This window comes from Anopheles arabiensis, chromosome 2 (assembly GCF_016920715.1).
Source record: "Anopheles arabiensis isolate DONGOLA chromosome 2, AaraD3, whole genome shotgun sequence".
Classification (NCBI taxonomy): domain Eukaryota; kingdom Metazoa; phylum Arthropoda; class Insecta; order Diptera; family Culicidae; genus Anopheles; species Anopheles arabiensis.
This window is the reverse complement of record NC_053517.1, coordinates 21,104,893-21,118,639: the sequence shown is the minus strand read 5'-3', so window position 1 is coordinate 21,118,639 and position 13,747 is coordinate 21,104,893. Positions and strand designations below refer to the sequence as shown.

General features: G+C 47.5%; 2 protein-coding genes across 2 annotated transcripts; one reads left to right on the top strand and one right to left on the bottom strand.

Moving 5' to 3' along the window:
- The first annotated feature begins 24 nt into the window (after window positions 1-24).
- On the top strand, window positions 25-1,862 carry LOC120898252 (presenilins-associated rhomboid-like protein, mitochondrial). Its single transcript, XM_040303818.1, has 5 exons — window positions 25-457; window positions 531-750; window positions 813-1,110; window positions 1,185-1,507; window positions 1,591-1,862. Exons 1-5 carry the CDS (start codon window positions 408-410, stop codon window positions 1,780-1,782), a joined length of 1,083 nt encoding a protein of 360 aa, XP_040159752.1. The 5' UTR covers window positions 25-407; the 3' UTR covers window positions 1,783-1,862.
- LOC120898253 (S-formylglutathione hydrolase) lies at window positions 1,821-3,017 on the bottom strand. The gene is made up of 2 exons (XM_040303819.1): window positions 2,840-3,017; window positions 1,821-2,768 (listed from the first exon to the last, which is right to left on the bottom strand). The coding sequence occupies exon 2, from the start codon at window positions 2,764-2,766 to the stop codon at window positions 1,915-1,917; it is 852 nt and encodes a 283-aa protein (XP_040159753.1). The 5' UTR covers window positions 2,767-2,768; window positions 2,840-3,017; the 3' UTR covers window positions 1,821-1,914.
- Between the last annotated feature and the right edge of the window lie 10,730 nt (window positions 3,018-13,747).

The window sequence follows — 13,747 nt, the reverse complement described above, 5'->3', positions numbered from 1 at the left end:
AATCTGGGGTCAAGAGAACCACAAAGGGTAATGCGTAATAAATCTTTATTATTGCAAATTTATTCTTCCCAACTACACAAAACGGAACAATTTACGCAAGGGGTTTGAAGAAAAATGATTATTTCAGAAACATTTGCTAGGTGCTTCTGAAAATGCTACCATTATCATCAGTGTTGTGAATTGATGGTCCAGCCCGGCAAACTATCGAATCGTAACCGCCTGACAGCTGATTGTTGTTGTGGCCTCAAAGGCAGCGAAAACAAATCCCGGAAGGAAAAAAATAACGAAATCTTGTGTAATATTCCCCTCGGATTGCACACGCGATTAAGTGCAAATGTTGTGGTAAAATATGACTGCACTACCCGGCAGCAACACAGAGTGAAGATTGTATCAACGAAACAGCGGCCATGCCACTTCTATCGGTGTTGATTTGTCGGACGGGACCGGCGGTGCTCAGGTAAAGAAGCCACGCTGCCCAGCGAAACGATCACATTCACTTCCGTTACAACTAACCCGGCACTCTTTTGCAGATCAAGCTTCCTGCCCCACACACGACAATGCCTCGCCCGGAGTGGAACCGACCGACAGCTAACCATCGCACGGTACAGCAGAAATGCGAGGAACAACACGCGCACGGAATCGTTCGCCCCGCGGGAAACTATCGTACCGACGGAAGTGCAAGGGATGGTGGTTGAGTCGGGCTACATCGATCCTTCGAAGATATGGCGCTCGCTGCTGTTTACTGCCGCGGTAAGAAGGTTCGCCTGCCACCGATAAGGACGCTTTTTATTCTATGTGCATTCCTTCGCTAGTTCTCCACCGGAAGCTTCATAGGGGTTTCCATCTGGGAGTACGAAACGATTCGATCGCGTGCAATGCAGGCACTGCGAAGCAAGCTGAGCGTCAATTGGTTCAAAGAGCGCATGAAACACCAGCGGCAGGAGATGGAGCAGTGGCGCAAGGATTTGACCGGTTGGTGGAATAAGCTGTCTCCGGGCGAGCGGATATTTGCACCGATCTGTGCGCTGAACGTGATCGTGTACGGGCTGTGGCGGATACCGAGCCTTGCCCCGACGATGGTGAAATATTTCGCCTCCAACCCGGCCGCAAGTAAGGCGTGTCTCGCTTTGCTCGATTTTCGCAGATTGGGTGCTAACTGTGTCGTTGTATTCCTACATTTGCAGAAGCAGTTTGCTGGCCCATGTTTCTGTCCACCTTCAGCCATTACTCGCTGTTTCACATCCTGGCCAATATGTACGTGCTGCACAGCTTCTCGCATGCCGCCGTCGCCACGCTGGGCCGGGAGCAGTTTCTGGGCGTTTATCTGAGTGCCGGCGTGATTGCGTCGTTCGCGAGCCACGTGTTCAAAACGGTCACCCGGCAGCCGGGCCTGTCGCTCGGTGCGTCCGGCGCAATCATGGGCATACTGGCGTACGTGTGCAGCCAGTATCCGGACACGCAGCTTAGCATACTGTTCCTTCCGATGTACACATTTTCGGCAGGCGCTGTAAGTACGACTTTCGGAGGGATGGGCGTGAGAGTAGAGTGAAGCGGGTTGAACTGAAAGCTCTTTTTCTTTTGTCTTGACAGGCCATAAAGGTTATAATGGGCATCGATCTGGCGGGTGTGTTGCTGGGCTGGAGGATCTTTGACCACGCCGCCCATCTCGGTGGGGCACTGTTTGGGCTGTTTTGGTGCCACTTCGGTAGCCAAAACGTGTGGCCCCTGAGGGAACACTTTGTCGGCTACTGGCACGAGCTGCGAGGGCCACCGAAGAAATGACCGTTCACCGATGAAAGGGAGCGTATCACACGGAAAGATGAATAAAATTCAAAAACAAACCGTTTATTGCTTCACTCCAATCGTGTTGCAGTCGTTTTTTTGCTGTTGTTGTTTTGCACAAACCCATGGCCCTCACTGCAGATGGCGCGCATGGTACGCAATGTGTTCGCCGATGAAGGACGCAACGTAGAAGTAGCTGTGGTCGTACCCTTCCCGCATGTTCAACACGCACGGCACCTGCGCGGCACGGCACGCATCGACCAGGTTTTGGGGCAGCAGCTGCCCATCCTTCAGGAAGCTATCCTCCGAACCCTGATCGAGGTACAGCTCCAGCGGTGGCCCATTGTAACCGGCGACCAGCTCGCTAGCGTCCCAGCTTTTCCACTCCTCCTTGCTGTCCATGCCCAGATAGCCGCCGAACGCTTTCTCGCCCCACGGGCACCTGGTAGGGTTGCTGATGGGCGCGAACGCGGACACCGATTTGTAGAGGCCCGGGTTTTTCAGCGCACAGATCAGTGCCCCATGCCCGCCCATGCTGTGACCGGCGATGCTCATCTTGTTGGCCACCGTCGGGAAGTTGCCGTTGATCAGCTCGATCAGTTCCTGCGTGACGTAGCTGAACATGCGGTAGTGTTTGCTCCACGGTTCCTGCGTCGCATCGACGTAGAACCCGGCACCGGATCCGAAATCCCACGAATCGTCCTCCCCTGGGAGGTTCACGTTGCGGGGCGACGTGTCCGGACAGACGACGATCAGATTGTGCTCGGTGGCGTACCGCTGTGCGCCCGCCTTCTGTATGAAGTTCGTCTCGTTGCAGGTGAGCCCGGACAGCCAGTAGAGTACCGGGAGCCGGCGGTCCTCGGCGGCAGCCGGCAGGAAGACGGCAAACTTCATCTCGCACGCCAGCTCCTTCGACTGGTGCGAGTAAATCTTTTGCAATCCACCGAAGCATTTCGTGGACGAGATAAGGGAAATCGCCGTCATCGCTGTGATTGGGGAGGGAAATGCGCAAGTTACTTCTACTGCAGAGAGTGCGAACTGTGAAGAAGGTACTTACTGGAGTACAAGCTAAGCCTTGACGTTGAAACACCGAAAAGACTTCGAACAGAACGGGTGAGCGTGATAATTGTGGACAATTGATAAAATAATTGATAAATGCAGTGTACTGATACGGCAAACGAGAACGAAAATGCGATTTGTTGTTGTTATCAACACAATCTCCGCCGTCAAAAAGGGGAAATGTCAAAAGTGCCGGCTACGAATGACGTTTGATGAACCGCGGGAAAATTTAAATGGTCCGTTAGTTGCGTGTAGAGAAGGGGAGAGTTTAGAATTGCTAGGGATTTGAAATTAAATGTAAAGAGAAACAATGTTTTAAACCATATAAAACGTGTGTGAAATCAGTTTTGGAACTTAGAATCTGAATCCAGGTTTCCTTCGACAAAGATTGCTCGGCTAAGCTGTAATGAAATTTCACTGCACCACCAAAACGGAAACTGTTCATCAAACTGAGTTACGATCGTGATTGTTTCTGCTTCCCCCTCCTTGGTCCGTGGTTGTCACAAAACCATTTGAGCAGAAAGTTGTCAAATTGCAATCAAAGTGTGTCCAAGCAAGAGAATACGATCGACGAACCGACGACCCCCGACAATGTGTATGTGTGCATCGAAACAGGCAAAGTTTTCTTAACTAAGTTTATCGGGTGGAAACATTGGCCGCCGAACAATCGGTAGCTGAGCTGGGCCCGTATCGTCTGTCCGGTGTGATGGACTCGGGGACCGATTTCTTGCGGACCCTTTTGCGGAAAGTAAACTCTTCAAGATTAAGTGCAAAAGTGCGACCAAAGTGCACCGATGCCACCGATTCGTGGTACTTCTGCCACGAGCAGAGATGATTGTTGCGGTAACTTTTTGAATAAATATTTTTCTCTCCGTCTCTTTGGGGGCCCGCCGGGCAAGTACCAGTCGATAACGCTCTCGAGCTGGAATGGGGAATTGGGTAGGCGAATGATTGAACTATGACCACTCGATGGGAGATGCGGGACAGAAAAGTGGGAGCAAGGAGGTGAAAGTTGTCGAAAGGAAATTGTGTCATAACGATTCTTCCCCAGTTTCGTAGAACTAATAAAAATGAAGTAAAAGTTTGGCACTGCAACTGATCGATTTGTAAGGAGAATATAGATAGTTCGGGATATAAGCAATATATTTTTTATTCCGTTGATCTTCAAACTACTATCAACACTGTGAGTGGTTTTGCTGCAAGTTCACCACCCCCAGCGCAGCTTGTGGGTTGTCGCTAAAGTGGTAGATTGTTGAGCTATCTTCGCAGCAGCGGGTCAGGGTAAATGGAAATCCACAATGATGGAGATAGTTCCATTAAGCGTTTGCCAATTAAAACAAAATCCATTTTATCGTTTGCATAGAGCAGCAGCATCCCATCACTCCCGCGTGCAAAGATATAGAGCGCAGCTTCTCGTGAGCTGACAGCATCTTACGGCTGACTGGTGCCTTGGGCGGCGCTGTGTGCACCGGCAAGGGGAAAGGATGTCTTGCAATTGATGCTAATTAATTGAGTGTTCGTGATTGTTTTATGGTCGTCCATAAGGAAAATGAATTTCTTTCATTCACAGTCATTAGACCGTACCGTACTGTTAGTTAATTGCTTCTGGGTATGAAGTGGCACATTGTTTCACCTCTGGCAAGCATTGCAAGTGCGTGGGATTGCTTTGTGAAGGTTGTGATTGTTGCGGGATAATGTTTAAAGGGATTTTCTGAAGTAATTAGAAAATAGCTTAATATTAAAAGGAGTGCAGTATATTAATAGTAGCTTCCATCCAGAGTATTAATTACCGATTAATCCGTTGAAGCCGTAGGAAGTTGTCCTGGAAGTTAGAACCATTTTAACCGTTAATTTATGTTATATCTTTCTTAATTAGCATGGCAATAACTATGGATGTTTAATATCTGTTAGTAAATTAGTAAAATCTGCCTACATTTAGGCGCTTTCATCATGAGAAATGAGCAAATCGGGGAAAATTTAATAATTTACGCCCGAAAGTATGCTTTTATGCTAGCAAAGCGCCTAAAGGTATGCGATATGTAAAGTATCTTATTTCTCCACTCATCAGTGAGTGACTCGCGCCAAAAAAAAATTGGTTTCTTTGCAGATTTTTCTTTACCATGCTCTGTAACCCTACCGTACGTATGTGTTTGTGTGTTTGTGATCATGCCGTGTGCAACAAGCGATAATTCTCGACCGCTCGTCTGTTCTGCAGATTCAACTTCATCGTAGCAAAAACAAAAACCATCCGACCTAATGAATGAGCTCTCCCAGGTACGCAGGTACGGACAACCCCACGGTACCGGTTGTTACCGGGCACTTTAATGAATTAGGATTGGCCCGCCAGGAGGTTGCCCGCTTTGCCCAACCGGTCGGTTCGGTCGGGAAGTTTGCGCTGATTGCGAGGAATTTTATTCGGTTACTCATTTGCATTTTAATTGACTCCCCAGTGGAGTCCCCGTATGAGGTGGTGGCTGATGGTGGTGAGCTGCAGATACACGCGAGGTCGTCACCGTGTGTTCGCGGTTTTAGCAGCACTGGCCAACCAGCATATCATACGGTGTCATATTTGTGTTGGCTCAGAACGGTGGACAGAGGTTTCGGTTGGGTAAAGCGGATTTGTACCACTGATTGACATGCTCGGTATGCGAGCTTGTGGTGAAAATTAGGGAAATTAGTGGTACTGGAAAGAGAAGAAAGGTTACGTTCTATGCGCTGTTTAATGCTTGGTAATCCTTGGAGATTCCTTGCACTTTTTTCGGAGAAACATGTAACAATATGCTCCACAAAATGCCGGACATGAAGCACTTCACTTAATGAAGAACTCCTAATACGAACGTATGATCCTTAGATGCATCAGCTTCTAGCAGCGTCTGTTTCGCGACCCTTCGCCAATAAACTGTGTGCCATCAACTGTGTGAAATCTTCTCGAACGTAAACCAACGCAGCGTGTAAAAGCAGGTTAAAGGCGTTGCACTGTTTACCTTCGTTGGCTTTTGACTTACTCGCGATACTTTCACCCCCGGTAGAGTCACAACCCAGGCCAGGACAGGGAGTGCCGCAACCATATATGACGGGTCGTTTGCGCTTCATTACACATGTGGTGAGGTGAGGTAAGGTGGGGCCCGACCATATCATGCACCAGACCGTAAACTTTTGCTGTCAGTAGCACTTCGGTTGGCTTTAGTGTGCAGGATTAAACAGGCTCACCGTTCTGTCGCACCGAAGGCGCACAGCAACACGCAGCGACCTACCCGCGTGTGCGATTGTAAGGCTTTGTGGTTAAGGTGTTAAGGCTTTTTCAACCCACCGAAGCTGCACCCTAAGCTGCGAGACTATTGAAGATCGTACCCTTAAGGCGCTCAAACGCCAGTGCGTTTACGGGAGAGCGTCCTTCAAAACTAAGGAAAGCGGTGACATTTGTGGGAAGAAAAGCGTGCATAATTTTCACCATTTACGGTAATGCTTTTACGAGTGGCTCGAGCCTACCGAGCTGTTTGACGGCATGCGAAAGACAGACCGCCAGGTAGTAGTGGACCTGGGAAACTAATGAAGAATGGGGGACGGACTTCTTTTCTCGCTCTCCTGTAGAACACGGTTTCGGTTGAATACTTCATTTCATCTTTAGGGAGCTTACTGGCGGTGTCGTTTCCTTTCACCCAAACGCATGCTTCCGGCTGGGTTTTCCGTCCATTTGTTGTTGTGCTTGTTGTTCGGTTGCTTGCGGGTTCACCGCACTGGCAGCAGATCACTTTAATCGATGTCGTGGGAGTCACGTACTGCCGGAGGGGGCAGAGTGGGCAGGTGAAGAAACTTCCTGCGTGTTCCAGTACCCTTCCAGTAGTTGTGTGTGTGTGTGTGCTTATGTGTGGTGAGTTGTGGCGCTACCGGGCAAGTAATCTGATCTGGCACGAACTGGCTTCAGCAAAGATGAACCAGTTCTAAGAAAAGAACTATATACCACAGCAGTGTTAGTACACAGGGAGGGGGGAGGGAGGCTTCCAATGTTCTGGGAAGGAGAAACATGTACCATGCCCACATTCCCCACCCTTATTGCTGTTGTACTTATATAACCTTTGGGGTGGATGTTTTACGACTGCTTTTATCTGGCCTGCCTTTTTAACCCAGTTGTTTGCTGGCTGCCTCCGACAAAATAGTAAACCACACTCGCAACGCAACACAGTGTTGTAGTGTAAACGCTTAAAACATTCATCTCACCGTGGCACAGACGTGGCAGACGATTTACGCTTGATTCGTGGTGTTTTTCTGTTGTTGTTTTGTGGCGCCCACACACACACACACACACAAACACACACACACGTTCAACAGATGCTGTGTAGCGTAGTGGTGGTTTCTTCGGAATCGATTCCGGTTAGCTCTGAAGTATTATCGATTCCGATGAAGTATCGATTCCGGATAGTAGGTCCGGAATCACTTTTCTGGAATCGGTTCTGCAATCGGTTCCAGATATGGAGCAGGTTTCAACATCTCCATGAGAATAGGCTTTTCGGTTCTAAGTAGCTACCATTGTATTGATTGCCACACAGAATACAAATTACTTGTTAACGATCTATTATCATGGAAATTTCGGGACTGATTCCGCTTCTGAAACTTCTGTTTTCAATTCTAGATATAATTCCAATTCCGGAGTTAATTCTGATTCCGATTCCGGAGTTCCGGGTCGATTCCGATTCCAGAGCCTACACCGATTCCGAAGCCGAATCCGAATCTAAATCAGCTCCGAAATCCGCTCCCGAATTGGGATCGTTTACAGGTTTGGATTCGATTCCAGTATCGGAATCGGCTCCAGAATTGATTCCGAACACGGAATCGGGAATCGGGTAGCTTCAATTTCGAGCTCCCACCACTAGTGAAGCGCAACAACGGTAAGGTAAATGTGCAAAGGAAGGCTTACCACAGTAGCACAGAGGGGTATGTGTGTATTGTGCGTTCATCCCAAAGTTACCCGGTTACTATGGGCAACCTGGCGCACGAGTTATTAGAGCACTGGGCGCTAGGGGTTGAAACAAACAAACGCAAAACAAACGCAAAAAAAAAACACATAACGCAAGCATGTGCGCTTGGCGCATTAAACAGAACGCGTGGGTTTAAAAATGTGTGAGGGGATTTTTTGTTTTGATAACCAAGTCGCAAAAGGATTCCATTGTTAGACTAGAGGTGGTGGTGTTGTACAACGCAATGTTTTTGTGATTTTTACGAGCGGTACGCGGGCTCGTTACCGCCTGATGAGCAGCGCACCGGCCCAACGTTCGCAACAGGCTGGCGCACCACCCGGGACCGGTCACTGTCCGCGCGGGAATGGGTCCGGCGGCGAATCAAAGAAGCAGACGGGCAGACGAACGCTTGCCCGAGTTCTACGAAGGGGCGGAATGATTTCCATCGCTTTTCGAAGCGAAGTTTTGGGCTGACCGGCAACGCTGCCGATAGTTTTGGGAGGACGTTCGAGAGACGGACTTTTTCGCTTTCGGTGCCGAATGTGTTGTGTTGTGATTGGAATTTCAATGAACCTGCCAGACCACCGTGGTAGAGGATGGCAGAAACGCCACTGGTGCCGGTGCGGTTTGGGGCAGGTGGTGCGTGCGAATGAAGATGTTTATGGGCAAAGGAAAGCACACCCACAGGCAGTACACCCATTTATCAAACGAGAAAACCACTTAGTGCCGTGTAATGAGTGCGGTCGAAATGTGCTTGATCTAGCCATTAAAACCTGTGCAACTTGTGCTCCATCTCCTACGAGTGTTTGTGTGTGGAGCTGTTTACAGCCCTTCGAAGCAGTGCCGAGCGATGAATGTATGCAGTGTTGCTATCAATTTGTCATGCTAATGGATGTGCAAGGCTGGGCCAAGCTTTGTCCCCTATCGATATCGTCCCCGTGATGGGTGTGAAGGACATCAGAAGCTGGTAATAAAATGCCTGCGTAAATGCACTTGCCGAGAAGGTGTTAACGGGCTGTGTCGTTGGACTTGGGTGATTCACTACAAAGTGGACAGATTGGCAGTATATGTATAGTGAGAGAGATACAGATAGAGATAGAGAGGGAGCTTAGAAGGAAGGATAGTGGGTCCTCCCAGTGGTACCAGTACGAGCGAAAGAAAAGGGAACGGTTGTTTTCTAAATATTTGATTTAATATAGAATATGCTATTCCCTCTCGGCACTCACAGTACACATGCCGGGGGACAAACACACATACACACACACACACATACAGTGCAATTGAGTTACCCCGGGTCCCGGCAGATTGTTGTCGATTGGTTCCCGCAAGGCAACCCGGTAAGACTCGCCTTACCGCTCCTGATGGATGCTGTGTGTCACAATGTAGACGTCGTACGGGAACCGTTCCACTCCATGTCAGTGTGCGCGCCTGTCTGTGCCTGTGTGTGTGTGTGTGTGTGTCTTGTGGGAGCTGGAGAGCAAACCGAATGGTTCGTATTCCTCGCACGTTCCATTTTTACCACTTAGAAGATAACGAGGGCAGCAGTAGTAGCAGCAGCAGCAGCAGCAGCAGAGGGAAAACTACTCATGGGTAATCATTAAAACATTGTCGGTACGAACGCTGGTAAGTCGACCACCGATTTGCCCCTCCCCGGAGGGAATGGATTTGTGGCACATTGAACTCAATTCGGTTGGTTTCAGGTACCGGATCGAGCACTTTCCGCTTCGGAGTTGATATGGAGATTTGTCTTTCGGTGGGATTTTGAACCCCCCTCCCCCCTCCTCCATAACCATCCCCTCCAGTCGTAGTGCCCGGTCGTAAGGAGGTGAGCAAACGGTTGAACCCGCAGTGAATCGAAACCGAGCGCCAAGCACGGGTCCTTTTAAGTTTATTTACAATGTGGATATCTCATTCGTACCGTGTGTTCGGGTGTCCGGTGCACATGTTCTTTTGATTTGCACCAATCCTTTTCGGTAAACATTGGTCGTTCAATGCTGCAGGCTGCTTATCGTGATAATGGGGGAAGGGTAGAACGGCAGCAGCCGGCCAGTGGATGTTGTACATACTATTGAGAGTGAAAGAAAGAATTGGTGGATTCGATTGCTGGATGAGCTTTTTTGAATGAGGGTTTGAGTGTATGTTTTTTTGGATGTTGAAAGTGCTACTTACTACATCACTGATGTGGTTGGATGGGAAAAAAGGGTGATCGGTTAAAATGACCCATACAGGAGCTAATTGAATTGCTGCCTGGACAGAGCAAAAGGTACACCAGCATCTCTAATCTAAAGTTGTGAGTAATTGAAGATTATTGCGCTGCATTTGTGCATCAAATCTGGAGTTGGTAACGGGTTTCAAGGGAGGGAAAAACACCCGACACCCGTCCTATGCACTGGGCGAGTCGAGACATACGTGAAGAGCGCCGGAAACGAGCGCTAGAAATGACTGGCAAATCGAAAAAGTTTATCATTCCGTCGCCCATTTCCGTCCCGTGCGTCGTTCGTCGTTCGTACGGTAAACGCCACAGACAGTGGCAGTGTCCCCACAGCAGCCAGTCCGTCAATGTCACCGTGCGTGTCTGCGGGAAGGGACGGGTGGGACGCGTCAAACGCGCCCGGGTGACAGGCAATGTAAGCAACAAAAAACGCGAACGAACGATGGTACGATTTAGTTGATGGTGGATGATTTCCGTTCCGAGCGTTCTTAGCCCCCCCCCCATGTGTAAAGGGGTACAGGCGGGCGCGTCTTGTGTTTCTTTCACCTTTACCGCGACAAGCGTCGAACGGGGATGTGAGGGATCGGCGGGGAAATCTTTTACGTGCCGCACGGTACACCATACACTCCCGGGATACACCGGACGACAGCCGACGCAGGATGTGACACGTGCCACCAGCACCCGCACAGGACGAAGGAGTTTCCTCCACACAGTCGCGGTACACACACACACACACACACGTGCAAATGCAAATTGAATCACGTTTGGGGGATAAATTTTTTCAACAAATAAAATTCTCATCACTCGGATGATTTATGAATAAAATATGCAGTAGTTTGCAGCTGCGATGGGAGCGGTGGCTGCTCCACAACTGCTGCTTCTGTTTGCGTTTTGGGGCGCACGAATGCCCGGCGTGTCTGTTGCGCTCGCCCGTAGCCTATTTGTTCCGCCCGGGACGCCAACCGCTGGGGGCAGGGGGCTGGGACAACTTGAGCAGTGAATCAAATTCACTTGAATCCGCTTTCCGCTTACGGCAAGCGGCAAAGTCGCGCACTTGCCTAGTGTGTATTGCCTTCCTGGCCGCTGGAACCATCAGCCACCGCCACATCCGCTTTCATCTCCGGTCCGGGGGGAAATTGCTGCAGTTTGCCGGAACGCAGCAAGGGAAGTTGACAAACTTTTCTGTCCCAGTGTTGCTCTCTCTCGCTCTCTCCTTTCTTGCCTTCTGCAAACCCATTTGTCTTGTCCGCCTGGTAGAGGGCAGGGGTGATGAACGTGGTGGTAGTGTCACCCGTAGCTGCAAAGTTGTGTTTCGATTGTGCGAGCGGAAGTTAGTAAATACACAATTGATGGAGATGCACAGTTGTCGGGTGGGGGGAGGCGAGCGTTGTACGTTTCAGTTTTGTGTGATCAACAGTATTGGAGTGGCTGTGATATGCTGCATCGTGAAATGCCATTCCGATCCCAGAATCGCTGAGGTATCGGCAATGGATTTCAGAGTTCGAGTTGACACATTCGTTGAACCAGATTGCCATCAATATATTGCTTTTCTTGTTCTTGTTCTTGTTCTTGTTCTTGTTCTTGTTCTTGTTCTTGTTCTTGTTCTTGTTCTTGTTCTTGTTCTTGTTCTTGTTCTTGTTCTTGTTCTTGTTCTTGTTCTTGTTCTTGTTCTTGTTCTTGTTCTTGTTCTTGTTCTTGTTCTTGTTCTTGTTCTTGTTCTTGTTCTTGTTCTTGTTCTTGTTCTTGTTCTTGTTCTTGTTCTTGTTCTTGTTCTTGTTCTTGTTCTTGTTCTTGTTCTTGTTCTTGTTCTTGTTCTTGTTCTTGTTCTTGTTCTTGTTCTTGTTCTTGTTCTTGTTCTTGTTCTTGTTCTTGTTCTTGTTCTTGTTCTTGTTCTTGTTCTTGTTCTTGTTCTTGTTCTTGTTCTTGTTCTTGTTCTTGTTCTTGTTCTTGTTCTTGTTCTTGTTCTTGTTCTTGTTCTTGTTCTTGTTCTTGTTCTTGTTCTTGTTCTTGTTCTTGTTCTTGTTCTTGTTCTTGTTCTTGTTCTTGTTCTTGTTCTTGTTCTTGTTCTTGTTCTTGTTCTTGTTCTTGTTCTTGTTCTTGTTCTTGTTCTTGTTCTTGTTCTTGTTCTTGTTCTTGTTCTTGTTCTTGTTCTTGTTCTTGTTCTTGTTCTTGTTCTTGTTCTTGTTCTTGTTCTTGTTCTTGTTCTTGTTCTTGTTCTTGTTCTTGTTCTTGTTCTTGTTCTTGTTCTTGTTCTTGTTCTTGTTCTTGTTCTTGTTCTTGTTCTTGTTCTTGTTCTTGTTCTTGTTCTTGTTCTTGTTCTTGTTCTTGTTCTTGTTCTTGTTCTTGTTCTTGTTCTTGTTCTTGTTCTTGTTCTTGTTCTTGTTCTTGTTCTTGTTCTTGTTCTTGTTCTTGTTCTTGTTCTTGTTCTTGTTCTTGTTCTTGTTCTTGTTCTTGTTCTTGTTCTTGTTCTTGTTCTTGTTCTTGTTCTTGTTCTTGTTCTTGTTCTTGTTCTTGTTCTTGTTCTTGTTCTTGTTCTTGTTCTTGTTCTTGTTCTTGTTCTTGTTCTTGTTCTTGTTCTTGTTCTTGTTCTTGTTCTTGTTCTTGTTCTTGTTCTTGTTCTTGTTCTTGTTCTTGTTCTTGTTCTTGTTCTTGTTCTTGTTCTTGTTCTTGTTCTTGTTCTAGAGTTATCAAGTACCACTCAGCAAGGATACTTAGTCCTTGCTATGCGCGACGATTCGTACGAGGCTTGAACGCATGACAGGCATGTTGTTCGATCGTGTGAGTTGAAGAGTACACCACAGCCAGCGATACATTGCTATTAGGAATCCTTTCGTCCCGTCCAGATGATCTCTAATGGGTCTCTAAGATCGAGGTGATTCAATGCTCTAATGGAAATGTTCGATGGAGTACATTCCTTTGCATACTCTTTAGTTTATCTATTAGTCAAATAGAAAAACATAGACGCTTATAATTGCCCTTGAGAGATATATATGTGTTTTACGAACTTTTTTTAGTAAATGGTTCATTTAATTCACATATTCTCGCAAAAACTACACTCTATTTTTCTACTGCATACTTTCAGGCGCTAATTAGTCTACATCCGAAGGGTAATATTTCCTTCGAATGGTAAATGTAACTGTGCATACCTTAAGGCGTTAGCGTATAAATCGAAGCAAGAAAACATATAATTATGCCGATTTTTTTCGATTCACTTATAGCGAATCGAATCCATTTCAACCATTCACTACTTTCATTAGTTGTTGTACGTTGCCGGCATACAATTAAACATTCCAAGCATTCGAAATCACCAGACCAGAACAGGTTGTTCGCACACTAGCTGCTGCATTTCTCTGATCCGCTACGTTGCATACTTCGCTAAAACAATGCAGAAACTTACAGCTCTTTTTCGTTTGCATTTGATTGAATCGCATCGCAGCTGGAATTTTGAAAAAAAATTCCACCCAAACATTGATATTCAAATGAACCGCCTCAATTGTCGCGGTTGTGTGTACTCCCAGCCTAGAATTTAATTACTACCCGGCAGGCAATTGACAGCTAAACTGAGGGCGCCGGAGGAGGAGAAACGGGCGCCCAACCGTGCATGATTCAGGCGCCCAACGGAAGACATGATTGGGCGTGGGGGGGTACGGATGAAACGGACCTCCCGTTCTTTCGTGTATTGTTTACATTCGTTTATCCGTGTATTTCTTTCATTCGGGTTGTATATCAACACAGCTAA

What these genes read in the sequence shown, in the direction of transcription:
- LOC120898252 (XM_040303818.1), top strand. Translation starts at nt 408, where the DNA reads ATGCCACTTCTATCGGTGTTGATTTGTCGGACGGGACCGGCGGTGCTC. An exon ending in CGCCTCCAACCCGGCCGCAA is followed by an intron (nt 1,111 to 1,184) that starts GTAAGGCGTGTC and finishes CTACATTTGCAG; the next exon opens with AAGCAGTTTGCTGGCCCATG. An exon ending in ACACATTTTCGGCAGGCGCT is followed by an intron (nt 1,508 to 1,590) that starts GTAAGTACGACT and finishes TTGTCTTGACAG; the next exon opens with GCCATAAAGGTTATAATGGG.
- LOC120898253 (XM_040303819.1), bottom strand. Translation starts at nt 2,766, where the DNA reads ATGACGGCGATTTCCCTTATCTCGTCCACGAAATGCTTCGGTGGATTG.